This window comes from Phalangium opilio, unplaced genomic scaffold (genome assembly GCF_054372755.1).
Source record: "Phalangium opilio isolate 3A_F unplaced genomic scaffold, DU_Popi_V2 ptg000038l_1, whole genome shotgun sequence".
Lineage (NCBI taxonomy): Eukaryota > Metazoa > Arthropoda > Arachnida > Opiliones > Phalangiidae > Phalangium > Phalangium opilio.
The window spans coordinates 767121-793719 of record NW_028324161.1 but is presented as its reverse complement, the minus strand read 5'-3'; the positions used below and the strand labels follow the sequence as shown (position 1 = coordinate 793719).

At 40.1% G+C, this 26599-nt stretch overlaps 2 protein-coding genes and 21 non-coding genes across 23 annotated transcripts; 1 reads left to right on the top strand and 22 right to left on the bottom strand.

Moving 5' to 3' along the window:
- Positions 1–35: 35 nt before the first annotated feature.
- On the bottom strand, positions 36–108 carry TRNAF-GAA (transfer RNA phenylalanine (anticodon GAA)). Its single transcript has one exon. It is a non-coding gene; the product is annotated as a tRNA-Phe (tRNA).
- A 529-nt stretch (positions 109–637) lies between these two features.
- TRNAF-GAA (transfer RNA phenylalanine (anticodon GAA)) lies at positions 638–710 on the bottom strand. The gene has a single exon. It is a non-coding gene; the product is annotated as a tRNA-Phe (tRNA).
- A 78-nt stretch (positions 711–788) lies between these two features.
- TRNAF-GAA (transfer RNA phenylalanine (anticodon GAA)) lies at positions 789–861 on the bottom strand. Its single transcript has one exon. It is a non-coding gene; the product is annotated as a tRNA-Phe (tRNA).
- A 528-nt stretch (positions 862–1389) lies between these two features.
- Positions 1390–1462, bottom strand: TRNAF-GAA (transfer RNA phenylalanine (anticodon GAA)). Its single transcript has one exon. It is a non-coding gene; the product is annotated as a tRNA-Phe (tRNA).
- Positions 1463–2141: 679 nt separating this feature from the next.
- On the bottom strand, positions 2142–2214 carry TRNAF-GAA (transfer RNA phenylalanine (anticodon GAA)). The gene has a single exon. It is a non-coding gene; the product is annotated as a tRNA-Phe (tRNA).
- Positions 2215–2743: 529 nt separating this feature from the next.
- On the bottom strand, positions 2744–2816 carry TRNAF-GAA (transfer RNA phenylalanine (anticodon GAA)). The gene has a single exon. It is a non-coding gene; the product is annotated as a tRNA-Phe (tRNA).
- Positions 2817–3797: 981 nt separating this feature from the next.
- TRNAF-GAA (transfer RNA phenylalanine (anticodon GAA)) lies at positions 3798–3870 on the bottom strand. Its single transcript has one exon. It is a non-coding gene; the product is annotated as a tRNA-Phe (tRNA).
- Positions 3871–3947: 77 nt separating this feature from the next.
- On the bottom strand, positions 3948–4020 carry TRNAF-GAA (transfer RNA phenylalanine (anticodon GAA)). The gene has a single exon. It is a non-coding gene; the product is annotated as a tRNA-Phe (tRNA).
- A 521-nt stretch (positions 4021–4541) lies between these two features.
- Positions 4542–4614, bottom strand: TRNAF-GAA (transfer RNA phenylalanine (anticodon GAA)). The gene has a single exon. It is a non-coding gene; the product is annotated as a tRNA-Phe (tRNA).
- Positions 4615–4692: 78 nt separating this feature from the next.
- On the bottom strand, positions 4693–4765 carry TRNAF-GAA (transfer RNA phenylalanine (anticodon GAA)). The gene has a single exon. It is a non-coding gene; the product is annotated as a tRNA-Phe (tRNA).
- A 978-nt stretch (positions 4766–5743) lies between these two features.
- Positions 5744–5816, bottom strand: TRNAF-GAA (transfer RNA phenylalanine (anticodon GAA)). The gene has a single exon. It is a non-coding gene; the product is annotated as a tRNA-Phe (tRNA).
- A 380-nt stretch (positions 5817–6196) lies between these two features.
- TRNAF-GAA (transfer RNA phenylalanine (anticodon GAA)) lies at positions 6197–6269 on the bottom strand. The gene has a single exon. It is a non-coding gene; the product is annotated as a tRNA-Phe (tRNA).
- Positions 6270–6347: 78 nt separating this feature from the next.
- TRNAF-GAA (transfer RNA phenylalanine (anticodon GAA)) lies at positions 6348–6420 on the bottom strand. Its single transcript has one exon. It is a non-coding gene; the product is annotated as a tRNA-Phe (tRNA).
- A 528-nt stretch (positions 6421–6948) lies between these two features.
- TRNAF-GAA (transfer RNA phenylalanine (anticodon GAA)) lies at positions 6949–7021 on the bottom strand. The gene has a single exon. It is a non-coding gene; the product is annotated as a tRNA-Phe (tRNA).
- Positions 7022–7700: 679 nt separating this feature from the next.
- Positions 7701–7773, bottom strand: TRNAF-GAA (transfer RNA phenylalanine (anticodon GAA)). Its single transcript has one exon. It is a non-coding gene; the product is annotated as a tRNA-Phe (tRNA).
- Positions 7774–8151: 378 nt separating this feature from the next.
- On the bottom strand, positions 8152–8224 carry TRNAF-GAA (transfer RNA phenylalanine (anticodon GAA)). The gene has a single exon. It is a non-coding gene; the product is annotated as a tRNA-Phe (tRNA).
- Positions 8225–8752: 528 nt separating this feature from the next.
- TRNAF-GAA (transfer RNA phenylalanine (anticodon GAA)) lies at positions 8753–8825 on the bottom strand. The gene has a single exon. It is a non-coding gene; the product is annotated as a tRNA-Phe (tRNA).
- Positions 8826–8902: 77 nt separating this feature from the next.
- On the bottom strand, positions 8903–8975 carry TRNAF-GAA (transfer RNA phenylalanine (anticodon GAA)). Its single transcript has one exon. It is a non-coding gene; the product is annotated as a tRNA-Phe (tRNA).
- Positions 8976–9053: 78 nt separating this feature from the next.
- On the bottom strand, positions 9054–9126 carry TRNAF-GAA (transfer RNA phenylalanine (anticodon GAA)). The gene has a single exon. It is a non-coding gene; the product is annotated as a tRNA-Phe (tRNA).
- Positions 9127–9204: 78 nt separating this feature from the next.
- Positions 9205–9277, bottom strand: TRNAF-GAA (transfer RNA phenylalanine (anticodon GAA)). Its single transcript has one exon. It is a non-coding gene; the product is annotated as a tRNA-Phe (tRNA).
- A 78-nt stretch (positions 9278–9355) lies between these two features.
- TRNAF-GAA (transfer RNA phenylalanine (anticodon GAA)) lies at positions 9356–9428 on the bottom strand. The gene has a single exon. It is a non-coding gene; the product is annotated as a tRNA-Phe (tRNA).
- Positions 9429–13952: 4524 nt separating this feature from the next.
- Positions 13953–20965, top strand: LOC149681557 (uncharacterized). The gene is made up of 4 exons (XM_089834242.1): positions 13953–15489; positions 18061–18279; positions 18395–18612; positions 19176–20965. Exons 1-4 carry the CDS (start codon positions 15182–15184, stop codon positions 20642–20644), a joined length of 2214 nt encoding a protein of 737 aa, XP_089690368.1. The 5' UTR covers positions 13953–15181; the 3' UTR covers positions 20645–20965.
- A 1248-nt stretch (positions 20966–22213) lies between these two features.
- LOC149681556 (uncharacterized) lies at positions 22214–26312 on the bottom strand. Its single transcript, XM_089834405.1, has 2 exons — positions 24631–26312; positions 22214–23049 (listed from the first exon to the last, which is right to left on the bottom strand). Exons 1-2 carry the CDS (start codon positions 25395–25397, stop codon positions 22287–22289), a joined length of 1530 nt encoding a protein of 509 aa, XP_089690531.1. The 5' UTR covers positions 25398–26312; the 3' UTR covers positions 22214–22286.
- Positions 26313–26599: the final 287 nt, after the last annotated feature.

The window sequence follows — 26599 nt, the reverse complement described above, 5'->3', positions numbered from 1 at the left end:
TACTTGAATGTATACGACCCAAAAGCCTTTCTTGTTGCCGAAACCCGGGCTCGAACCAGGGACCTTTAGAACTTCAGTCTAACGCTCTCCCAACTGAGCTATTTCGGCTCTTTTTCATGCAACCAGGAAACTTTCCTTTGGAAATAATTTACTTTAAGATACACGATCCAAAAAAATTTCATATTGCCGAAACCCGGGATCGAACCATGGATCTTTAGATCTTCAGTCTAACGCTCTCCCAACCGAGCTATTTCGGCTCTCCTTCATGCGAACAGGGAAACTTTACTGAAGCAAATAATTTACTTAAAGATACACGACCCAAAAACCACTCGTGTTACCGAAACCCGGGATCGAACCAGGGACCTTTAGATGTTCAGTCTAACGCTCACCCAACTGAGCTATTTCGGCTCTCTTTCGTCCAAACAGGGAAACTTTACTGAAGCAAATAATTTACTTTAAGATACACGATCCAAAAAGATTTCATATTGCCGAAACCCGGGAACGAACCAGGGACCTTTAGATCTTCAGTCTAACGCTCTCCCAACTGAGCTATTTCGGCTCTCTTTCATGCATACAGGGAAACTTTACTGAAGCAAATAATTTACTTTAAGGTACACGATCCAAAAATATTTCATATTGCCGAAACCCGGGATCGAACCATGGACCTTTAGATCTTCAGTCTAACGCTCTCCCAACTGAGCTATTTCGGCTCTTTTTCACGCATCCAGGGAAACTTTGAATAGGAAAACAGTTTACTTGAATGTATACGACCCAAAAGCCTTTCTTGTTGCCGAAACCCGGGCTCGAACCAGGGACCTTTAGAACTTCAGTCAAACGCTCTCCCAACTGAGCTATTTCGGCTCTTTTTCATGCAACCAGGAAACTTTCCTTTGGAAATAATTTACTTTAAGATACACGATCCAAAAAGATTTCATATTGCCGAAACCCGGGATCGAACCATGGACCTTTAGATCTTCAGTCTAACGCTCTCCCAACCGAGCTATTTCGGCTCTCTTTCATGCGAACAGGGAAACTTTACTGAAGCAAATAATTTACTTTAAGATACACGATCCAAAAAGATTTCATATTGCCGAAACCCGGGAACGAACCAGGGACCTTTAAGTCTTCAGTCTAACGCTCTCCCAACTGAGCTATTTCGGCTCTTTTTCACGCAACCAGGGAAACTTTCATTTGGAAATAATTTACTTTAAAATACACGATCCAAAAAGATATCATATTGCCGAAACCCGGGAACGAACCAGGGACCTTTAAGTCTTCAGTCTAACGCTCTCCCAACTGAGCTATTTCGGCTCTTTTTCACGCAACCAGGGAAACTTTGCATAGGAAAACAGTTTACTTGAATGTACACGACCCAAAAGCCTTTCTTGTTGCCGAAACCCGGGCTCGAACCAGGGACCTTTAGAACTTCAGTCTAACGCTCTCCCAACTGAGCTATTTCGGCTCTTTTTCATGCAACCAGGGAAACTTTAATTTGGAAATAATTTACTTTAAGATACACGACCGAAAAAGATTTCATATTGCCGAAACCCGGGATCGAACCATGGACCTTTAGATCTTCAGTCTAACGCTCTCCCAACTGAGCTAATTTGGCTCTTTTTCCTGCAACCAGGGAAACTTTGCATAGGAAAACAGTTTACTTGAATGTATACGACCCAAAAGCCTTTCTTTTTGCCGAAACCCGGGCTCGAACCAGGGACCTTTAGAACTTCAGTCTAACGCTCTCCCAACTGAGCTATTTCGGTTCTTTTTCATGCAACCAGGGAAACTTTAATTTGGAAATAATTTACTTTAAGATACACGACCGAAAAAGATTTCATATTGCCGAAACCCGGGATCGAACCAGGGACCTTTAGATCTTCAGTCTAACGCTCTCCCAACTGAGCTAATTTGGCTCTTTTTCCTGCAACCAGGGAAACTTTGCATAGGAAAACAGTTTACTTTAATGTATATGACCCAAAAGCCTTTCTTGTTGCCGAAACCCGGGATCGAACCAGGGACCTTTAGAACTTCAGTCTAACGCTCTCCCAACTGAGTTATTTCGGCTCTTTTTCATGCAACCAGGGAAACTTTAATTTGGAAATAATTTACTTTAAGATACACGAACCAAAAAGATGTCATATTGCCGAAACCCGGGTTCGAACCAGGGACCTTTAGATCTTCAGTCTAACGCTCTCCCAACTGAGCTATTTCGGCTCTTTTCACGCAACCAGGGAAACTTTGCATAGGAAAACAGTTTACTTGAATGTATACGACCCAAAAGCCTTTCTTGTTGCCGAAACCAGGGCTCGAACCAGGGACCTTTAGAACTTCAGTCTAACGCTCTCCCAACCGAGCTATTTCGGCTCTCTTTCATGCGAACAGGGAAACTTTACTGAAGCAAATAATTTACTTTAAGATACACGATCCAAAAAGATTTCATATTGCCGAAACCCGGGAACGAACCAGGGACCTTTAAGTCTTCAGTCTAACGCTCTCCCAACTGAGCTATTTCGGCTCTTTTTCACGCAACCAGGGAAACTTTCATTTGGAAATAATTTACTTTAAAATACACGATCCAAAAAGATATCATATTGCCGAAACCCGGGAACGAACCAGGGACCTTTAAGTCTTCAGTCTAACGCTCTCCCAACTGAGCTATTTCGGCTCTTTTTCACGCAACCAGGGAAACTTTGCATAGGAAAACAGTTTACTTGAATGTACACGACCCAAAAGCCTTTCTTGTTGCCGAAACCCGGGCTCGAACCAGGGACCTTTAGAACTTCAGTCTAACGCTCTCCCAACTGAGCTATTTCGGCTCTTTTTCATGCAACCAGGGAAACTTTAATTTGGAAATAATTTACTTTAAGATACACGACCGAAAAAGATTTCATATTGCCGAAACCCGGGATCGAACCATGGACCTTTAGATCTTCAGTCTAACGCTCTCCCAACTGAGCTAATTTGGCTCTTTTTCCTGCAACCAGGGAAACTTTGCATAGGAAAACAGTTTACTTTAATGTATACGACCCAAAAGCCTTTCTTGTTGCCGAAACCCGGGATCGAACCAGGGACCTTTAGAACTTCAGTCTAACGCTCTCCCAACTGAGTTATTTCGGCTCTTTTTCATGCAACCAGGGAAACTTTAATTTGGAAATAATTTACTTTAAGATACACGACCGAAAAAGATTTCATATTGCCGAAACCCGAGATCGAACCAGGGACCTTTAGATCTTCAGTCTAACGCTCTCCCAACTGAGCTAATTTGGCTCTTTTTCCTGCAACCAGGGAAACTTTGCATAGGAAAACAGTTTACTTGAATGTATACGACCCAAAAGCCTTTCTTTTTGCCGAAAACCGGGCTCGAACCAGGGACCTTTAGAACTTCAGTCTAACGCTCTCCCAACTGAGCTATTTCGGTTCTTTTTCATGCAACCAGGGAAACTTTAATTTGGAAATAAATTTACTTTAAGATACACGACCGAAAAAGATTTCATATTGCCGAAACCCGGGATCGAACCAGGGACCTTTAGATCTTCAGTCTAACGCTCTCCCAACTGAGCTAATTTGGCTCTTTTTCCTTCAACCAGGGAAACTTTGCATAGGAAAACAGTTTACTTTAATGTATATGACCCAAAAGCCTTTCTTGTTGCCGAAACCCGGGATCGAACCAGGAACCTTTAGAACTTCAGTCTAACGCTCTCCCAACTGAGTTATTTCGGCTCTTTTTCATGCAACCAGGGAAACTTTAATTTGGAAATAATTTACTTTAAGATACACGAACCAAAAAGATGTCATATTGCCGAAACCCGGGTTCGAACCAGGGACCTTTAGATCTTCAGTCTAACGCTCTCCCAACTGAGCTATTTCGGCTCTTTTCACGCAACCAGGGAAACTTTGCATAGGAAAACAGTTTACTTGAATGTATACGACCCAAAAGCCTTTCTTGTTGCCGAAACCCGGGCTCGAACCAGGGACCTTTAGAACTTCAGTCTAACGCTCTCCCAACTGAGCTATTTCGGCTCTTTTTCATGCAACCAGGAAACTTTCCTTTGGAAATAATTTACTTTAAGATACACGATCCAAAAAAATTTCATATTGCCGAAACCCGGGATCGAACCATGGATCTTCAGTCTAACGCTCTCCCAACCGAGCTATTTCGGCTCTCCTTCATGCGAACAGGGAAACTTTACTGAAGCAAATAATTTACTTAAAGATACACGACCCAAAAACCACTCGTGTTACCGAAACCCGGGATCGAACCAGGGACCTTTAGATGTTCAGTCTAACGCTCACCCAACTGAGCTATTTCGGCTCTCTTTCGTCCAAACAGGGAAACTTTACTGAAGCAAATAATTTACTTTAAGATACACGATCCAAAAAGATTTCATATTGCCGAAACCCGGGAACGAACCAGGGACCTTTAGATCTTCAGTCTAACGCTCTCCCAACTGAGCTATTTCGGCTCTCTTTCATGCATACAGGGAAACTTTACTGAAGCAAATAATTTACTTTAAGGTACACGATCCAAAAATATTTCATATTGCCGAAACCCGGGATCGAACCATGGACCTTTAGATCTTCAGTCTAACGCTCTCCCAACTGAGCTATTTCGGCTCTTTTTCACGCAACCAGGGAAACTTTGAATAGGAAAACAGTTTACTTGAATGTATACGACCCAAAAGCCTTTCTTGTTGCCGAAACCCGGGCTCGAACCAGGGACCTTTAGAACTTCAGTCAAACGCTCTCCCAACTGAGCTATTTCGGCTCTTTTTCATGCAACCAGGAAACTTTCCTTTGGAAATAATTTACTTTAAGATACACGATCCAAAAAGATTTCATATTGCCGAAACCCGGGATCGAACCATGGACCTTTAGATCTTCAGTCTAACGCTCTCCCAACCGAGCTATTTCGGCTCTCTTTCATGCGAACAGGGAAACTTTCCTGAAGCAAATAATTTACTTTAAGATACACGATCCAAAAAGATTTCATATTGCCGAAACCCGGGAACGAACCAGGGACCTTTAAGTCTTCAGTCTAACGCTCTCCCAACTGAGCTATTTCGGCTCTTTTTCACGCAACCAGGGAAACTTTCATTTGGAAATAATTTACTTTAAAATACACGATCCAAAAAGATATCATATTGCCGAAACCCGGGAACGAACCAGGGACCTTTAAGTCTTCAGTCTAACGCTCTCCCAACTGAGCTATTTCGGCTCTTTTTCACGCAACCAGGGAAACTTTGCATAGGAAAACAGTTTACTTGAATGTACACGACCCAAAAGCCTTTCTTGTTGCCGAAACCCGGGCTCGAACCAGGGACCTTTAGAACTTCAGTCTAACGCTCTCCCAACTGAGTTATTTCGGCTCTTTTTCATGCAACCAGGGAAACTTTAATTTGGAAATAATTTACTTTAAGATACACGACCGAAAAAGATTTCATATTGCCGAAACCCGAGATCGAACCAGGGACCTTTAGATCTTCAGTCTAACGCTCTCCCAACTGAGCTAATTTGGCTCTTTTTCCTGCAACCAGGGAAACTTTGCATAGGAAAACAGTTTACTTTAATGTATACGACCCAAAAGCCTTTCTTGTTGCCGAAACCGGGATCGAACCAGGGACCTTTAGAACTTCAGTCTAACGCTCTCCCAACTGAGTTATTTCGGCTCTTTTTCATGCAACCAGGGAAACTTTAATTTGGAAATAATTTACTTTAAGATACACGAACCAAAAAGATGTCATATTGCCGAAACCCGGGATCGAACCAGGGACCTTTAGATCTTCAGTCTAACGCTCTCCCAACCGAGCTATTTCGGCTCTCCTTCATGCGAACAGGGAAACTTTACTGAAGCAAATAATTTACTTAAAGATACACGACCCAAAAACCACTCGTGTTACCGAAACCCGGGATCGAACCAGGGACCTTTAGATGTTCAGTCTAACGCTCACCCAACTGAGCTATTTCGGCTCTCTTTCGTCCAAACAGGGAAACTTTACTGAAGCAAATAATTTACTTTAAGATACACGATCCAAAAAGATTTCATATTGCCGAAACCCGGGAACGAACCAGGGACCTTTAGATCTTCAGTCTAACGCTCTCCCAACTGAGCTATTTCGGCTCTCTTTCATGCATACAGGGAAACTTTACTGAAGCAAATAATTTACTTTAAGGTACACGATCCAAAAATATTTCATATTGCCGAAACCCGGGATCGAACCATGGACCTTTAGATCTTCAGTCTAACGCTCTCCCAACTGAGCTATTTCGGCTCTTTTTCACGCAACCAGGGAAACTTCGCATAGGAAAACAGTTTACTTGAATGTATACGACCCAAAAGCCTTTCTTGTTGCCGAAACCCGGGCTCGAACCAGGGACCTTTAGAACTTCAGTCAAACGCTCTCCCAACTGAGCTATTTCGGCTCTTTTTCATGCAACCAGGAAACTTTCCTTTGGAAATAATTTACTTTAAGATACACGATCCAAAAAGATTTCATATTGCCGAAACCCGGGATCGAACCATGGACCTTTAGATCTTCAGTCTAACGCTCTCCCAACCGAGCTATTTCGGCTCTCTTTCATGCGAACAGGGAAACTTTACTGAAGCAAATAATTTACTTTAAGATACACGATCCAAAAAGATTTCATATTGCCGAAACCCGGGAACAAACCAGGGACCTTTAAGTCTTCAGTCTAACGCTCTCCCAACTGAGCTATTTCGGCTCTTTTTCACGCAACCAGGGAAACTTTCATTTGGAAATAATTTACTTTAAGATACACGATCCAAAAAGATATCATATTGCCGAAACCCGGGAACGAACCAGGGACCTTTAAGTCTTCAGTCTAACGCTCTCCCAACTGAGCTATTTCGGCTCTTTTTCACGCAACCAGGGAAACTTTGCATAGGAAAACAGTTTACTTGAATGTATACGACCCAAAAGCCTTTCTTGTTGCCGAAACCCGGGCTCGAACCAGGGACCTTTAGAACTTCAGTCTAACGCTCTCCCAACTGAGCTATTTCGGCTCTTTTTCATGCAACCAGGGAAACTTTAATTTGGAAATAATTTACTTTAAGCTACACGACCGAAAAAGATTTCATATTGCCGAAACCCGGGATCGAACCATGGACCTTTAGATCTTCAGTCTAACGCTCTCCTAACCGAGCTATTTCGGCTCTCTTTCATGCGAACAGGGAAACTTTACTGAAGCAAATAATTTACTTTAAGATACACGATCCAAAAAGATTTCATATTGCCGAAACCCGGGAACGAACCAGGGACCTTTAAGTCTTCAGTCTAACGCTCTCCCAACTGAGCTATTTCGGCTCTTTTTCATGCAACCAGGAAACTTTCCTTTGGAAATAATTTACTTTAAGATACACGATCCAAAAAAATTTCATATTGCCGAAACCCGGGATCGAACCATGGATCTTTAGATCTTCAGTCTAACGCTCTCCCAACCGAGCTATTTCGGCTCTCCTTCATGCGAACAGGGAAACTTTACTGAAGCAAATAATTTACTTAAAGATACACGACCCAAAAACCACTCGTGTTACCGAAACCCGGGATCGAACCAGGGACCTTTAGATGTTCAGTCTAACGCTCACCCAACTGAGCTATTTCGGCTCTCTTTCGTCCAAACAGGGAAACTTTACTGAAGCAAATAATTTACTTTAAGGTACACGATCCAAAAATATTTCATATTGCCGAAACCCGGGATCGAACCATGGACCTTTAGATCTTCAGTCTAACGCTCTCCCAACTGAGCTATTTCGGCTCTTTTTCACGCAACCAGGGAAACTTTCATTTGGAAATAATTTACTTTAAGATACACGATCCAAAAAGATATCATATTGCCGAAACCCGGGAACGAACCAGGGACCTTTAGATCTTCAGTCTAACGCTCTCCCAACTGAGCTAATTTGGCTCTTTTTCCAGCAACCAGGGAAACTTTGCATAGGAAAACAGTTTACTTTAATGTATACGACCCAAAAGCCTTTCTTGTTGCCGAAACCCGGGATCGAACCAGGGACCTTTAGAACTTCAGTCTAACGCTCTCCCAACTGAGTTATTTCGGCTCTTTTTCATGCAACCAGGGAAACTTTAATTTGGAAATAATTTACTTTAAGATACACGACCCAAAAAGATGTCATATTGCCGAAACCCGGGATCGAACCAGGGACCTTTAGAACTTCAGTCTAACGCTCTCCCAACTGAGCTATTTCGGCTCTTTTTCATGCAACCAGGAAACTTTCCTTTGGAAATAATTTACTTTAAGATACACGATCCAAAATAATTTCATATTACCGAAACCCGGGATCGAACCATGGATCTTTAGATCTTCAGTCTAACGCTCTCCCAACCGAGCTATTTCGGCTCTCTTTCGTCCAAACAGGGAAACTTTACTGAAGCAAATAATTTACTTTAAGATACACGATCCAAAAAGATTTCATATTGCCGAAACCCGGGAACGAACCAGGGACCTTTAAGTCTTCAGTCTAACGCTCTCCCAACTGAGCTATTTCGGCTCTTTTTCACGCAACCAGGGAAACTTTCATTTGGAAATAATTTACTTTAAGATACACGATCCAATAAGATTTCATATTGCCGAAACCCGGGAACGAACCAGGGACCTTTAAGTCTTCAGTCTAACGCTCTCCCAACTGAGCTATTTCGGCTCTTTTTCACGCAACCAGGGAAACTTTGCATAGGAAAACAGTTTACTTGAATGTATACGACCCAAAAGCCTTTCTTTTTGCCGAAACCCGGGCTCGAACCAGGGACCTTTAGAACTTCAGTCTAACGCTCTCCCAACTGAGCTATTTCGGCTTTTTTTCAAGCAACCAGGGAAACTTTCCTTTGGAAATAATTTACTTTAAGATACACGACCCAAAAAGATTTCATATTGCCGAAACCCGGGATCGAACCAGGGACCTTTAGATCTTCAGTCTAACGCTCTCCCAACTGAGCTATTTCGGCTCTTTTTCACGCAACCAGGGAAACTTTGCATAAGAAAACAGTTTACTTTAATGTCTACGACCCAAAAGCCTTTCTTGTTGCCGAAACCCGGGATCGAACCAGAGACCTTTAGATCTTCAGTCTAACGCTCTCCCAACTGAGCTATTTCGGCTCTCTTTCATGCAAACAGGGAAATTTTACTGAAGAAAATAATTTACTTAAAGATACACGACCCAAAAACCACTCGTGTTGCCGAAACCCGGGATCGAACCATGGACCTTTAGATCTTCAGTCTAACGCTCTCCCAACTGAGCTATTTCGGCTCTCTATCATGCAAACAGGGAAACTTTACTGAAGCAAATAATTTACTTAAAGATACACGACCCAAAAACCACTCGTGTTGCCGAAACCCGGAATCGAACCAGGGACCTTTAGATCTTCAGTCTAACGCTCTCCCAACTGAGCTATTTCGGCTCTCTTTCGTCCAAACAGGGAAACTTTACTGAAGCAAATAATTTACTTTAAGATACACGACCCAAAAAGATTTCATATTGCCGAAACTCGGGATCGAACCAGGGACCTTTAGATCTTCAGTCTAACGCTCTCCCAACTGAGCTATTTCGGCTCTTTTTCACGCAACCAGGGACACTTTGCATAGGAAAACAGTTTACTTGAATGTATACTCCCAAAAGCCTTTCTTGTTGCCGAAATCCGGGCCCGAACCAGGGACCTTTAGAACTTCAGTCTAACGCTCTCCCAACTGAGCTATTTCGGCTCTTTTTCATGCAACCAGGAAACTTTCCTTTGGAAATAATTTATTTTAAGATACACGATCCAAAACGATTTCATATTGCCGAAACCCGGGATCGAACCATGGACCTTTAGATCTTCAGACTAACGCTCTCCCAACTGAGCTATTTCGGCTCTGTTTCATGCAAACAGGGAAACTTTACTGAAGCAAATAATTTACTTAAAGATACACGACCCAAAAACCACTCGTGTTGCCGAAACCCGGAATCGAACCAGGGACCTTTAGATCTTCAGTTCAACGCTCTCCCAAATGAGCTATTTCGGCTCTCTTTCGTGCAAACAGGGAAACTTTACTGAAGCAAATAATTTACTTTAAGATACACGATCCAAAAAGATTTCATATTGCCGAAACCCGGAATCGAACCAGGGACCTTTAGATCTTCAGTTCAACGCTCTCCCAAATGAGCTATTTCGGCTCTCTTTCGTGCAAACAGGGAAACTTTACTGAAGCAAATAATTCTAGAGGGCCGGTAGGCCCTTTTCTAGAGGGCCGGTAGGCCCTTCTAGATAAGAACCCACACCCTCCCGTAATGTTAAAGAAATAATTCACAGATTTTAGGCTTAGCGTCCCATAGAAAAAGTATGGGATTTTTGGTGGTCCACTCCATCGAATAACTCAGAAACTACTGCGAAGTTAAGGTTCGGAACACTTTTGAATTATCAAGCAACTATTGAATGTTGAACTTCTGAAGTTTGAATAAGAACAATTAAGTCTAAGTATTTTATTTTAATTAATTTATAAATCATGGTAAAACCGTTACATATATTACACTGTTTGCATAGCATTTTGTTCAGCCTTTATCGGGTTTGTGGCGTATAGGATAACGCGTCTGCCTATGGAGCAGAAGATGGCAGGTTCGAGTCCTGGCAAGATCGGTGTTTATTTTTACAGATCTTTTATTCAACATAAATGAAACAATCCTATAAATACAATGCTTGGATAATTTTTTTTTCACGAAGTACGGGCTTGTGGCGTAATGGATAACGCGTTTGCATTCGAAGCAAAACATTGCAGGTTCGAGTCTTGGAAAGCTTGTTGTCAAATTTTGATGAAGAATCTTAGTATATATAAGGTAAAATTCTTAAATAACAAACTTTCAATGAAATGTGCGCGTGCTGGCGCGTGGTTTAGAAATAACTTTTTTTAAAGGTCAACTAAACTTAATTGAGTCACCAACCGCCTTTTTATATGAAATAAGTTACCACCCGCCTATCTATGGTGAATTAATTTACCACCCGCCTACCAATTGTGAATTAATTTACCACTCCCCTGCCAAATGATTTGAAATTTTAATCTTTCCCATAAAATAATGAGAGGCACTTGGAGTGAGCCAATATGCTCACGAACATCTTACTGGAACATTATGGAACGCCGTTTCGGCCAAAATTATGTACTTGCCAGGTTGTTATATAGTACGAGGCAAGTTGTTATATAGTACGAGGCAAGTTGTTATATAGTACGAGGCAAGTTGTTATATAGTACGAGGCAAGTTGTTATATAGTACGAGGCAAGTTGTTATATAGTACGAGGCAAGTTGTTATATAGTACGAGGCAAGTTGTTATATAGTACGAGGCAAGTTGTTATATAGTACGAGGGAAGTTGTTATATAGTACGAGGCAAGTTGTTATATAGTACGAGGCAAGTTGTTATATACGACGAGGCAAGTTGTTATATAGTACGAGGCAAGTTGTTATATACGACGAGGCAAGTTGTTATATACGACGAGGCAAGTTGTTATATACGACGAGGCAAGTTGTTATATACGACGAGGCAAGTTGTTATATACGACGAGGCAAGTTGTTATATACGACGAGGCAAGTTGTTATACGACGAGGCAAGTTGTTATATACGACGAGGCAAGTTGTTATATAGTACGAGGCAAGTTGTTATATACGTGGACTTAGATTTATTTTTTCGAATAATTGGGAGAGGTGAAGACAGTAATGGCATCACTATATATATGAAAATAGCTACGGTAAGGAAAGAAATGTCATTTCCCTCGTGAGGTTGGAGGGGGCGAAAAAGCCGGTTTTAGGGGACGAGAAGCAGCAGAATATATTGGTGAAATTTCAGGGGTATTGTAGCAATGTAACTCATTTCAGCCATGGAAATAACACAGGTTTACAGGTCCAAAACCACTTTATTAATTACTTAGACTAGTTTTTTTATTCAAAAACTGAGGGTCACGAGTCCTAGGGACTTGTTTATTAATTCTAATTTTTGATAAATATTGAAAGGGGACCAGTTTATTAATTCAAGGTTTTCGTCAAATTTCGACTCCTTTCTCATTGCAAGGAGTCTTAATCTTATTTCCTAATTATCTCTACTCCTAGTCGTAGTGTCAGCCTCAGGTTAGTAGTAATCAGTACAGCGTTGCCAGACGTACGATAATTATAGTACAATGCGATAATTTTAAGAGTTTTTTCGAAGCTTACGATAATTATGACGCTGTACTAGTACGCTAAATTCGGCTTCGGCGTACGATAATTGTACCATAATTTAGTGGGAAATCTAACTAATCTGGGCACAAAAGGCTCGCTAGAGGAAGAAAAATGTGAAATAGGATGAAATTATTCATGTTTTAAGTCCGAAGGCAGGATGAGAGAAACAGTTTGGAGACGTTATTTGTCCATCTCCTTCTGGAATCAGGACCCTTGTAAGTTGTACTGATTTTAGTATAAATACAAGGTCAATCAGAACACAGCTATGTTGGAGGCGCTCGGAGCGTACGATAATTTTGGTTGAAAATCGATAATCTTTTGGCTTGCGTACGATAATGTAGTCAAAGATGGCTAAATAAAATTGTTAAAAATGATTTAGGACCATGTAATTTTATATTTATAAATAATTTTAAAGTGGGACCAGTAGTAAAATAAATCGCACAGGGGTAAATGGTCTTAGGGACCAGTTTGAATATTGTTGATGTCGGGGTCACTGGTCCCGAGGACTAGTTGAAAAAAAACCTTATTTCCATGGTTGACTCATTTACACTCAAGTAAACAATTATCTGCAAAGAGAAACTTGCGTTCTGCAGTTTATCAGTTTTTGTAAAAATTCCAGACCACTAAAACTTACTGTCGCCGCTCGCGTTGTACAGTTTTTCTAATTATGTGCAAATGTCCGACCCCTTGAATATAGCGTGGGTATTATCAAAAACCTCGACTTACTCAAAGTTATTTACTCCTGAAGGGAAACAAAACTTTCTCAAAGTTTTTTACTCCTGAAAGGAAACTAAACTCAAAATAATTTTTTCCTGAAGAGAAATTAAACCTACTCAAGTTATTTCCCCATAAACGTATATGTTGTTCAGGACATGTACAAAATATATTTTAAAAAAAAAATAGCGAAGTTAAAGCATTTGGTCTTAGGAATAAGCAAGTTCCAGCAACGAAAGAGATAGCCCGCGTATATTTTTTTTTATTTGGTGTACTCCATCAGCTAGTAAATTTTATTTACTGTCAGGCCCATATAAAATCATAGTAAAAGCGAGGGGGGAAGGGTTGTAGGCCTACTAAATTGACTGAATTCCGAGAAACTATGAAACAGCGTTCGCTTGGTTTGGTTCATTTGAATTTTGAAGGGAGGAACGGCGAAGTAGTCTAGATATTTTGGGCATTAGTTGCAAAATACATAAAGTTATGACTAATAATTTTCTATTAAAACAATTTGAAGTTCAATGATTCATAGCTAACTTTGACTTTTTGTTTTTGCCGATTTTCGGAAAATTGACCGGAAAATTTCCACGTTTAATTTTTCCGGAAAATTAACAACCCTAAAGCACACCAACTTACATATTTTCACGCTTATAATATTAGTAGGATTGAAGGTAAACCACTTCCACAAATCCAAAAATATATACATACAACATGCAGGTAAAGAAATCGTTGTTATTTTGACCTTTAATGGAATTTTATGAATAAATATCGAGACGTGGTTCAGTGGTATCGTTTTGAGATCTGCATGTCCGTGGTTTGATTCCCTAAACTCCAAAAAAAAATTTGGGGTTTTTCAAATTATATATATGTAGCGTGTTTGAGGGTAATGATAATGTGAAAAAAATAATTGTATTTATTTATATTTATTGGTATATTGAAGGAAAACCTTTTGCTCAAGTCAAAGGTAATATATAAGGAGTAAAAAGTCTTTATAAATGATCACATTTAATACAAAAAAGAAAATTAATAATTGGACGTCGCCTCTTGGTGTAGCCTTACAATTGCGAGCCATAGGTGCCGGGTTTGATTACCTGTAACTTACATTTTTTTGTATAATTATAAACATGCTTAAGTGGGGACAAAACGATAAACCGACTAGCAATAATTTGTTGGTTTCCAGTTTCTAATAGGCAAGGTTAGCTTAGGTTAATTATAAACAAGTATTTACCGATGTGGAACAGTTTCCAATGTCGGAGAGGTAATATTTTAGTTTTCCGAACTTTTTGCATGGCTATCAAGATTTTCTATCATGACAAGTGACCCAAGGGTGGGGCCAAATAGTACCCACATCGTGTACAGTACTTAATTACGCCCTCCCCTCGACGGGCTCCTTTAACTGTCCTAGTGTGATTACCCGTAACCCACAATATCGGTTAACTCTGACTACATTCCAATGCACCTAGCCATTTCTTCGTTTAACTCTGAAATAATCATTTCTTCGCTTAACTCTGACCACATTCCAAGTCTCGAAAAAAATTTAACACGGCACCTCCAACCCCCAGGCCAACCCCCACCCCTTGCATCCCAAGTCCAACTAAGACCGTCATCGTATACTACGATGTGGCTAATAAAAAATGTAGGCGGTCGTGCCTTATTGTGTTCTTTAAAACTTCCGTGGCGTGTGTAACCAGAGAGAATTAAGACAGGGAGTGGAAGGCTGTGCTATCGAGATTTTAGCTACTCTTAAAGCAAGTAGGCGTAACAGGCCAGGCTAGTTTCCGGTCTAGAGCTAGCTTCCAGTAACACTAATAGCGATTTCCACTGACTGCTCGCGGAGCGCTCCCATGGAGCCATATAAATGGGAGAAGTAGCTCTCGGCTTCGTTAAAGACTGTTTTTGCTAAATCAGGGTCTCCTATATTTATTGCTCCATGGGAGCGCTCCGAGAGCAGTCAGTGGAATTCGCTATAAACCGAAAACCGCCCTGGCCTGATCACGTGGTTTTTATAGCGACATTTCTGGCTCTAGCTTCCACTCCCTGTTTCAATTCTCTCTGGTGTCACGTGTATCAATATTCTTCGAACCCTCGAAGCCCCTTCAAAAAACGTTTTCCCGTGAACTATCGGAAAATCACCTCCTTTGGTTCCAGCGTTCGGAAGAAACGGTCTACTGTAGGAAACGTGTAAAATCATTAGGTTTACACACAGACCCCTTTGCCTCTCAGGTTAACCGAAAAGTATTGTGCCGTGTATATCCTCGGTATGAGTGGTACGCCTAGCGCAGCGAGAGACGCTATTCAAAATCTTATTATTAATCCACAATTCATGAATCTTTTGTCTTCAATCGTAAGCCCGGATAATAATACTAACGTAACAAGCGAGATTAGGGATCAAGGTCGTAGCTTTGGAACATTGGATAGGGAAGTTAGTAGTATGTTTCGGTCCCGAACGCTAAGAAATGTCCCGCGAATTGCTTCAAATTTGGATCAATCTCCTACAAGAAACACTCAGTTTAATTTTACGGGTGGTTCCAGCATCAGACGTCGTCGATCAAGATCAAGAAGCCAAAGGTAAGATTGATTTTTATGTAACAAAGTGCCATTTACGTAGTGTCTATAGAGTGATATCAGAAGTAAGGGCCCAAGGGGTCTTCCCGGCTGATCGCGTTTTTGTAAAGGGGAGTACTATTTAGCACCAGTAGGGATGAAGCTGAGCTAAAAGATAGAAGGGACGTTGTGGAACGTGTTACCGAAATTACTCTATTTCTGCCCGAAAAACAGGCGAAAATAGACCTATCCATATATTCCGTAGGTTAAACCGCATTGAAGGCATGAAATATTGTAAACGGGTTTTAATAGATGGCCCTATAGGCCCAGACTCTTACCTTTCAAGGAAAAGTGATTTGAACTTCATCTAGAGACCCTACCTATCGGCAGTTATAATTTCCCTTAATGGACGGCACGTCCCTACGCGTCATGTTACTCTTTATGGAAATTCTGAATCAGTCTATAGCAGTAACGTCACTGACGACATACCGAAAAACTGGTCTTCGTACAAATCGGGTGGTCTAACTGGTACGGTCTATTTTGACAAGACAAATTTCAAGGCCAAAAAAAACCGGCCTACTTAAAGGGATAGTGAAGCAGGCAAACAAGTTATTTTTAATCGATTAAGGCTGTTAAAATATCCCTAAAAACATTATAACCCACGAAATCGTTTTCGTTAATTTATAATTAATTATCGAAGTTGTTATTTGAGCTCGCGGTTTTTAAACAAAATTTCGATATGAAGAATTGAAATGTCCGTGACCAATCGGGGAAAAGGATTGCACGTGAAAACAGATTGGACGCTCTATAGTGTTACAGTTACTGTATGGAGGATCCCCTTAAGATAGTAGCTCGAGGGGCCATTGTCAAGAGAGTTCAAAAACCCAGCGAGAAGTTCGCCCTGTACACCTGTTTCTCTCCGTATCCGAATAATACGGTGTTTACTTGAAAATGGACGGTGTGGAAAAATACCAGGGGACGAGAGGGGTTTTTGTTATGAAAAACAGGGGAGGACGAAAGGCGTGGGAGAGGGTAGATTTGAGTTTGGGGACAAGAGAGAGGTCAGAGTTTTTGCGCGCGAGGTTAGCGAGAGTTGAGATAAATTGTGTGCGTTTTACCTGGATTTATTTGTTTATTTGTTTTGGACAACCTTTAATTCTCAAAAAGTGTAATTATTCCTATAAACGCCTATCCCTCTAACAATTGTGAGTGGAATTTTGTCAGGGAGGGAAAGAACATCAAACGTCATTTTATACCTCTACTGGGGGGAGCGTTTGCAGGCGAGATACTGAAATTCCCGCGTTAGGGGGGGTGACACCGAAGTAAGAGATATGAGCCTATGACGTTGGAAGGACAGGTTCTTCCACTCCCTATGGAGTAATTTCAGTACCCTGCTTTTGACTGTATTAGGCCTATGGAAAGATAACATGGGATACTGCTATATAGGATAGGCCAAAACAAAGTTTTAAAAGATTCAATTCACGCGCTAAACAAAAAATAATAATTGTTTAGCGCGTGATTTGAACCTTTTCAAACTTCTTTTGCTGACATTTCAATTCTTCATATCGAAATTTTGTTTAAAAACCGCGAGCTCAAATAACAACTTTGATAATTAATTATAAATTAACGAAAACGATTTGGTGAGTTATGTTAATGGTTTTATGGATATTTTAACAGCCTTAATCGATTAAAAATAACTTGTTGGCCTGCTTCACTATCCCTTTAAGGCTAACAGGGACTTGGCAATGATCCCTAAACTTCCCTAAAATATTTAATGCCTTAAAACATCAAGAACCAACTGTAAAAATACGTATGGCGGAGCAATTTTTCGAGCATTTTTATTTTTACATCAATTTTTCATTTCGTATGTAATTCGGTTAAAAGAATAGTAGCAGTTCAATTCTTAATTAAATAATGGATTGAAACCATTATTTTCGGAAAAAGTATTAAAAAACTAGAGCTATGTTTTGAAAAATATTTATTTAAAAATTGACTGTTTAAAAAATTAGTTGGACAAAAACTTATACTTATGACGTCACAATAATATTGTTGTGGTTCAGGAGATCACGTTTGTCTTTGAATTTTAGCGTTCAGAACTCTGACACAGTCATTCCCCCTATGCTAATAATCACTTTCGCTAAGCCTAATACACGCTCTGGAGGAGCCTCGCGAGCTTCGAATGAATTGAAATGCGCGCCAAATAAGACAGAACCTTTATGACGTCACAACGCGGGATTTTTAAGTTTTTTATTTTTGTTTTGAAATATTTACGATTTTCAAACAAAAATGATTTACTAGGCTGAGTAAGGTGATTTTAAACTATTAATATCTATCAAAATCTTGTATTATTCGAAATTAACTGCTACTTATCCTTTAAGGATTAGGTGTAATATTTAAAACCCCAACAATGCGAAAATGATTACCCAATTTGTAATCGACGTACAGATAATCTGAGAGTGATTAGTCCCTCGGTGTAAAGGGAGAATGACGGTGTTTCCAACGATGTTTTGCACTCTTTTTCATGCCCCTACTGAGACCAGTACACTACTAGTGCGGTAGAAAGTATTTATGGTTTATTTCTTATATTAATAACAGGTCCAAATCTGCACCAGAATCGTATCCCACTTTCACCATGAATGTGACATTAATACCGAAAAGAAAATGCAACACCGTTCCAAGGGGTGGATTTAAAACCAATTTGTATAAGCGCGGTTGTGTTGTATCCGCCGTCGAATTCCGTAAAGACTGGGATTCAGAAAGGCTTCACGAGGAAGTGATCAAACTATTCCCCGGAAAATTAGAATCAAAAGACGAGTAAGTAAATTCACTTACGGTTTAGTATTTATAATTCATAAACCATTTAAGGCCCCATAGCTTTGAGTCCATATGTATAATGGACACTTTGGTAAATTATAACTTCTCATTGCAGAATTGAATTACTTCGGCCTTCAGCATCTTCGTTAGTTAAACCTAACATTTCCCCGGGATCAACTCTGAATGGCGACATGGTACATAGATGCTGGGGAAAATCAACTTTGTATGTTCGTCCTAAAATCAGCATTAAGTTGTTAGAAAGCGATGGAAGTGATTCATTTTCCGAGAATAATGGAAATTCAGACGATGAATTACCAGAGATACCATTATTAGGTAAGAATAAAAGCGGAAATTTCAATTCAAAGGGGGATTTTGGAGGGTTGTTTACCCATTGCATACCCTCCCCGCTGACCAATCAGCCTTTTTTACCAAATCACATAGAAACGACGTGGTACTAGTTTGACCAAGCGCTGTTGTTGTATTTTTCCTTCGCCTCGTTTTTAATCGTGGGGTCGGACATTTGAGCGAACCGGAAATTATTAGAGCGGTCGGACATTTATGTTTTTAAAGAAACCGTAATTTCTTGCTGCTCTCGTCTGAAGAGACCATAATTCTGTAACCATATGCGTACGATGTTGTTTATTGTGGGCGTACCCATCTGTTTTTCAAAAATCTGCCTTAGAATTGCTTAAGTTAACGACGGTAATAGTTAGTGTAGGACGCTGTCGATTAGCATAAGGGCTAGCCACTGCTGTATTGTAAAAAGGCCCACATGTAAACAAGCCAAAGGCTTAGTGTGGATATCCCTTCCTTAGATAAAGCTTAGATATTACTTGAGCAATAGTCATAGGATGATATTATTAATAAAGATGAATTTTTTCGTATCCTAAACCTAGGTGTTAGTGAAACTGTTGCTACAAGGGACTTAACGACGCCCGTTTCAAGCGACTTAACGACGCCCATTTCAAGCGACTTAACGACGCCCGTTTCAAGCGACTTAACGACGCCCGTTTCAAGCGACTTAACGACGCCCGTTTCAAGCGACTTAACGACGCCCGTTTCAAGCGATTTAACGACGCCCGTTTCAAGCGACTTAACGACGCCCGTTTCAAGCGATTTAACGACGCCCGTTTCAAGCGATTTAACGACGCCCGTTTCAAGCGACTTAACGACGAATTTCACAAGTACTGGATCATTTGACAAAAATGAGGCTTTTGAAGACTCGCCGATAGCGTTAAGAGATATTCTTTCGGGTTTAAATTCAAAGATATCACATTTAAAAATCAATGATATCAATGTAAATAGAACCAATGTTCTTGATGGAGCTCTTAGAGCATTTCAAAGGAAGTCATTTGATCCATCTGGTCGGATTAACGTAGTTTTCACTGATACTAGTGGCCTAGGAGAGGGTGCGGCCGACATTGGCGGACCTTCGCGAGAATTTTTCAGATTATTAATGAACGAAGTTATGACGTCGTACGTGTTTGAAGGTCCTCCAAAATTTAAGACTTTGAATATGCATGCTGGGGCAGTCTCGAACAACATGTACTACTTCGCTGGATTTGCGATCGCTCTATCAATTGTTCATGGTGGACCAGGTCCTCAATGTCTGGCACCTTGGATTTTTGAGAGTTTGTTCAATGAGCCGGCTACTGTAAATGTCGAACCATGTAACATTGTAGACGAAAGTCTAAGAGAAAGGGTCCTTGCTATAAAAAATGCAGAAAGCGTGGATGATCTTTTACAAGTTTTAGAAGGGTTAAGTGATATCAGATTTCTGACTGGGTGCGAGAGACCTATACTTAACATGACGGAGCAGGATGCGCAACTGAAAGACATAACTCACTATCTAGTTCTCGGTCGCCACGTAGGGAATCTAAACAAATTTAAAGAAGGGTTATCTACATTAGGAGTTTTGGAGGCCCTTAAAAATTTCCCCGAGTCCTTTAGATGTATCATGACACATGATGAAACTGTCGAAATAACTAGAGCAAAGTTAAACTCAATGTTTAAAATTCAGTTTTCTGAATGTGGGGGTAATCGTTTTGCTTTAGAAAATAAAGCCGTTGGATATTGGCGTGATTATCTGATTGACGTAGAAGACGGGGAGGCTGGTGTATCACTGGCAGATATATTAATTTTCACTACCGGGGCGGAGAGCGAGCCTCCACTTGGTTTTCCCACAGAACCAACTTTGGAGTTTTTACACGAAATTATCGAAAGTGTCGGTACTGCAAGCAAGTTCCCTATGGCTAATACATGTGCAACGATAATGAAATTGCCTATAGTACACCAAAACTATTTAGATTTCAAAACTGCTATGGATGAGGGTATTCTTTGTAGCCCCGTGTTTGGCTTGGTTTAGATTATTAACAAATCTTTGTGGTTGTTTATGAAGGAAAAGGGGTGGTGGATTATTTAGGTCGAAAATCATCGTCAGTAGGCATGGCTAAAGATTTAAATTTTTGGTTTTCAATTTTGAGTACTTTGGTAAAGGGAAAGAAAAAATTTACTTTTAAAACAATGAACATATTTCAAGATTAATACCTCATTGCCATCAAAAATTGTTCTTAAAATTTTGTATTTTTTGTGTAACGGTTCGGGGAGTCTCTTTTTGGTATAAAATTTGCATTAAGGAATTGTAATGATCATTCATTTTTTAATAAAATTAGATTTGGATAAATTATACCACAATTAACATAATCCCATATAAGTATGCCTATTTTTTAGCCACATCGTAGTATACAATGAGGCTCTGTTGGGATGGAAGTGGGGGTGGTGCTTGCCGTGGGCACGTTTCTTCGAATATAGGAATATGGTCAGAGTTAAGCGAAGAAATGGTTATTTCAGAGTAAAACGAAGAAATGGTTATTTCAAAGTTAAATGAAGAAATGGTTAGGTGCATTGGAATGAAGTCAGAGTTAACCGATCTTGTGGGCTACGGGTAATCAAATTAGCACTCTTAAGGGTAGCGTGTCAAGAGGACGGCGTATTTAAGTACTGTGTACGATGTGGCTACTATTTGGCCCCGCCCTTGGGCCACTTGTTAATGCTAATCTGTTTTGGATGCCTATTTTCACCATGAACTAAAGATAATTGCTCTGGTTTGACAGGCAACGGAAACTGTAATCCTTGTTTATTTCGTCGTCACGTCTAAGCCTTGGAAAAAAATGAAATTTTCATGTAGTTCCAGTGACGTGCTCGACCGGAACATCCGGAAGTCACAGACATCACTGAGGGGCTCTGCACGGGTTCATGAAACCCTTGTACCAAATATATCTTTTTAGTTTCACATGGAATATGTATTCGGTGAAACATTTATATTAACTAGTACGATGAATGGTGTGTGATCCCCTAAACATGAGATTAATATGACGTTTAACAATATCCCTCTAACTTAGTCTCAATTGCTAGTCTCAATACACCCTTTTGACGAAAATAAAGGGGAAAAGCAGGGGTAAAATCCCAAATTCCACTTTGCTTTTTCGTGCATGCGCTGTGGTAATTTGGAGCTGCGCTTGCGCATTGACGACTTTGGAGCATCACCCTTTTTTCTCGTCGAAAGGGTCTATTGCTTGTCTCGCCAAGGGGCCAATCACTCAGCGTAATCGGTGTACACGCTTGTACTTTTGACTGTACTAAAGAGAATACGCATGATCTTTAAAGGTTCTGCCTTTGGCAGTGCTAAAATGGTTACGCGTATTCCGTGATTAGCTCCTCGAGTCTTGCGTGGACTTAAACTGCATTTCAGACGTCATTCTAAAATTCTATCTTGCTGCGCTATTCTTCTCTGTCTGTCCGATAGCCTCGAGTGCCCATGTAACCCGTTTACGCTCCATAAGTCCGTTCAGTCGGGAACGGGAAAACTGTGGAGGCGTACCGTACCGGTACACAGTGTTAAATCAGGAATTTATTTAAAAATCAAGAAGAAATAGATGTCTAGCACGCGTCATATTTTTATTTTCCAGAAAATAACAACCCAATTTTTGGAATGATGATATATGGCGTTAACTATTTAATATATTTATAAGGTTCAAGTAATGGTTTATCCCATGGTTGCCGTCTTCAGAAAGGGGATCTATTTCCAAGAACAAAGCCTCAAATTCAGGATTAGGTCTATATCTGTTCTCGGGTACAACAACGTTGTTATTTGTATTTATTGGTGGATGAGTAGAAGGCTCGTCAACGCCATACAAATTCGGGTTTGAGATGTATTCTATGTGCTCTTCTTCCCTGCGTATTTCATCTAAACGATTTAAGGACCATAATTGCAATGGTGAATATCCATGCTCCGTTCGAAGAGAATGATTATTCCATTCGTTTTGAAATTGATCACAGGATCTTCTTATCCTCGGCAAAAAAACAAAGTGGAGGCAGAAAATGTGCATTTCATTCGTTTGATGAAGAACCCCTATGTCTTCCATGAATTTAAACAAAGCCCGAAAATATGAAGAAACCACTCTATTGACTTCAGCCCAGAGTCTTTCAATTCGTGTATTATGGACACTTAGTCCAGTTATAAAACTTCCTCTATTTAAGCCTCTTTCTGCAACCATGTATCTCGCAACGTCGACGTTTTCGACCCCCATATCTCCACGTACACGAGACGGTAGGCCATAGTTTCTGCACCCACGAATAAAAAGATCGTATACTGTCGAGGCTCTGTTATTAGTTGCACAATGTACATGAATGACCATCCTACTGAAGCCGTCTATCAATCCATGGAAGACAAATCGCCACGAAATGAGTTTATGATTGCTGTCCATGTGCCTGTATAAGAATAGCATATTCAATTCTCCTATCTCACGCTAGTTAAGGGAGGGCGAAATGTAAAATGAAGAGTATTTTATTTGAATCTACCGCTGAATGAATTCCATTTTACTTATTAAAAAAATCAAAGGAAGTCCTGATTTCTAATGTCACAGAAACTTGACGTAATACGACATAAAACCAATGCACGGCTCGTTATCTCGCGGGTGAAAAGAAAAAATTCCAAATTTAGGCTTAATTGCAATTATGATAAAATTCACACTTCCATGAATCATGCGCATTTTTCCGATGTCTTCCTTCGCTCGAGAGAAGACGCGTCGTGATTGGTTTCACATCGATCGTTGAATTTTTACGTATATTTTTGTGACGTCATTGAAACAACCGCCATTTTTGGTTCGAAAATGGCGTTATTTCCGTTTCACCGTCCCTATAATGATGTCTAAATTTTTTGAAGCAAAATATAACAATAAAAACAGACTAACTCGGTCTAAAGCCGTGTTAGCTACTCAAAAATTCCAGGCATAGCAAAAATGACTTGGAGCAACCTTTAATAGGTGAATATATAAATTGTTTAGAGGTCTTGATCGGCTTGTTCGAAACTAACCTCAGCGTCTCTGCATTCCTCACGTGCAGACTCAGTCATGACTCGCGACAAAGGTTTTCTAAAGACGGATGCAATCTGAGTACTTTTTCACGCGTTTAATGCGCGTGCGCCAATTTCACGTGCGAAAAATGCGTGAAAGGTCGTCAGGGGTGCGTCTAGTTTCTCAGAAATGACTCAGAATTCTGACTCCGAAATTCCTTCTGAGAAACTAGACGTTCGTTCTGAACGGAAGTAGAACCCGACGATTTCTGAGCTTCTGAGGCGAACAGTCAGAATAGAATCGAGGTTACTTGCCAAGAGAAGTGGCGGCCTTCACGCCGAATTTGATTTAACACGGTATTATGATCAGAAACAGATAAAAGTTATGTTTTAAGAATATAGCAGTGACAATATGAAAGAATATTGAATGGAAAGTAGTAAACTTTCATCATTTGTCACTTATCTATAAAATCTCAACATTAGTTCCTAGTCATGAGTTTCGCTTTTGAGCATTGGCCTAACTACTATTAATTTTCCACGTCATCATTGACGTAGGTTTGAAATTGTACTTAGTGAAAGAAATGCGTCTGTTTGCACTTTTCGAGTTTTTTTGGCTCAGATATTTTCTGGCTCAGATAATTTCTGTCAGTCAGAACTCATTCTGAGAAACTAGACGCACCTCAGTTTACATCCGCCTTATCTCTCTCGTGATGCAAAACATCACGGATGACGCACAGGTACATTATCTCTAGAACCTCCTTCTATTTTATACAATCATCTATTAAAACTTTGTATTTAACTATTTATGTTTTCACTCCGCTCTAACCAACTGAACTACTAAAGTCTTAAGTTACGGTAATCTTCTGGACACGGAGAGGTTATATTTTCGTTTTCGAACTATTTAGGTTTTACGAATATGTATGCGTTTTGTTTACTTAAAAATTATCTGTCGGGTAGCCGTATGTTAATAGAAACAAGATCAAAATTGTATTACTAACCATAAAGCATTTGCACCTTTAACTTTGTATCTTCTTCTGGTTATAGGCGTTCTTCCTCTAAGGGCTCTTCCAACCGGATCCAAAATATTTAGACGCTGCCTAACTCTCCATCGAGGAACGTGACGACAAACACCTTCGCTTCTCAATCCACCAATAACGTATGTTTCACCGACATTATGCGTGTTCCTTAAAATTCGCACAATGCTCTGATCGAGAACTTCATTTGAAATTACTGTAGTGGGTTCAATACCCATATATCTTCTACGCCGAAATAAGGTTCTAATGCTGATTCCTAATACTTCGGAAGTCCTTTGCCATGAAAAATTTAATGTATCTCGGCACCACTCAATTTGTTGTCTCGTAACATCGAAATATGGTCTACCAATTGCTCCAGAACGAACTATCGGACATATGTAAGGGTCCGATACCAGATCTACATTTGAACTCAAAATACCTTGCAAATCTTCCAGCATTTCACATAAACTATTATAGAGTATATTCAGAAGTCCATTTAAAGCGCAACTTAAAGCAGTCTCTTCGTTATTTAGATTTGCAATTATGTAGCTTCTTATAATACAACAGTGACCTTCTAATCGTCTATGATAAAGTTCCAAAGCGTTTAAATCTAGATTGTATCGGCACCTTAGAAGAGACTCACAAAATCCATCAAGCTCACTCAAATATTCCAAAACATCATTACAGTGACAAACGTGAAATAATAGTATTAAGACTATTAACAGAAAAGTCAAAATGCCACTTGCATTCATTTTTCAATAGATACAGTATGAATAAATGTATCGTCGAGGCTGTTATTATCACAAAAACATTTAACATACAATTCCATAAACCAGTGGCCCTTTGAAGTTATAGGGAAAAATGAAAACATCTGCATACCCCCTGACTCCATACATCCTTGGTTTTCCCTAACTTTAAAAAGAGAGACCATCTAGTTAGTCAACAGAAAATGTCAGCACCACGGTCACATAGAATAGAGTAATGTCAGTTCTACGTATGCAAACGTCATACCCTTCTATCTCTTAGCTCAGTATCATCCCCCTACCAGGCGCGTACAGTATCCACTCTTACAAAAGCGCGCCTAGAGGGAGAGATACACTGTCTACTCCCCTCTCTACCGACACTACTCTATAAGTACACCCTTTCGAACTGGGGTAGTTTCCAACCCCTCGAACACACTTCAATCAAAAATAAAACTGGTTCTTATACCCATGCGGTACAAAGTGGCTAAAAGAGGAGTATACATAGCTTTGACATTTCATTCATTATCGTAGCGCTTTTTATTATGAAGCTGCCATTACTTTCTTAACTTTTCACAAATTTTCCACGAAATAAACTCTTAAAGGAAAAAAGGTTTTACATGGAGTGGTAAAGAGGAAGGCTATACGCAGCAGTATAAATTACCCATCATGCTTTAATTTAAGTACTATAAACCCCAAGGAGTGGCAGGTCCCCCGCTCTACAAGCGCAAATAATGATGTTGCTCCAAAATTGGTACATGAGAGCTTCCGGCCCGTTTAATTTTGCTTAGCGGAAGTCGCCCTGTACCAGGAAAAAAGGGGCAACAAGTTGAGGCATTCCTTCCACTCCTTGGGGTTTATAGTCTCTATGGTAAAACTAAGTTCAACAGAAAACCAGTCAATGGAAGGGGGCGGTACAATAGAGAGTTTAAGCATCCCCTAAACGCGTACGTGTAGCTACCTTCCACAGTGCATTAGACCAATGCATTGTCAAAGGTGGCTACACGTACGCGTATAGGGGATGCTTAAACTCTCTAATACCCCTGAAATTTCACCAATATATACTGCTGCTTCTCGTCCCCTCGTTTTTCGCCCCCTCCCAGCTCACGAGGGAAATGACATTTCTTTCCTTACCGTAGCTATTTTCATATATATAGTGATGCCATTACTGTCTTCACCTCTCCCAATTATTCGAAAAAATAAATCTAAGTCCA

Excerpts from the sequence above, each read along its gene's own strand:
- LOC149681557 (XM_089834242.1), top strand. The coding sequence starts at position 15,182 with ATGAGTGGTACGCCTAGCGCAGCGAGAGACGCTATTCAAAATCTTATT. Across the intron at positions 15,490-18,060 it reads TCAAGATCAAGAAGCCAAAG|GTCCAAATCTGCACCAGAAT; the intron begins GTAAGATTGATT and ends TATTAATAACAG. Across the intron at positions 18,280-18,394 it reads AAATTAGAATCAAAAGACGA|AATTGAATTACTTCGGCCTT; the intron begins GTAAGTAAATTC and ends TTCTCATTGCAG.
- LOC149681556 (XM_089834405.1), bottom strand. The coding sequence starts at position 25,397 with ATGAATGCAAGTGGCATTTTGACTTTTCTGTTAATAGTCTTAATACTA. Across the intron at positions 23,050-24,630 it reads AAAGGTGCAAATGCTTTATG|GCACATGGACAGCAATCATA; the intron begins GTTAGTAATACA and ends ATTCTTATACAG.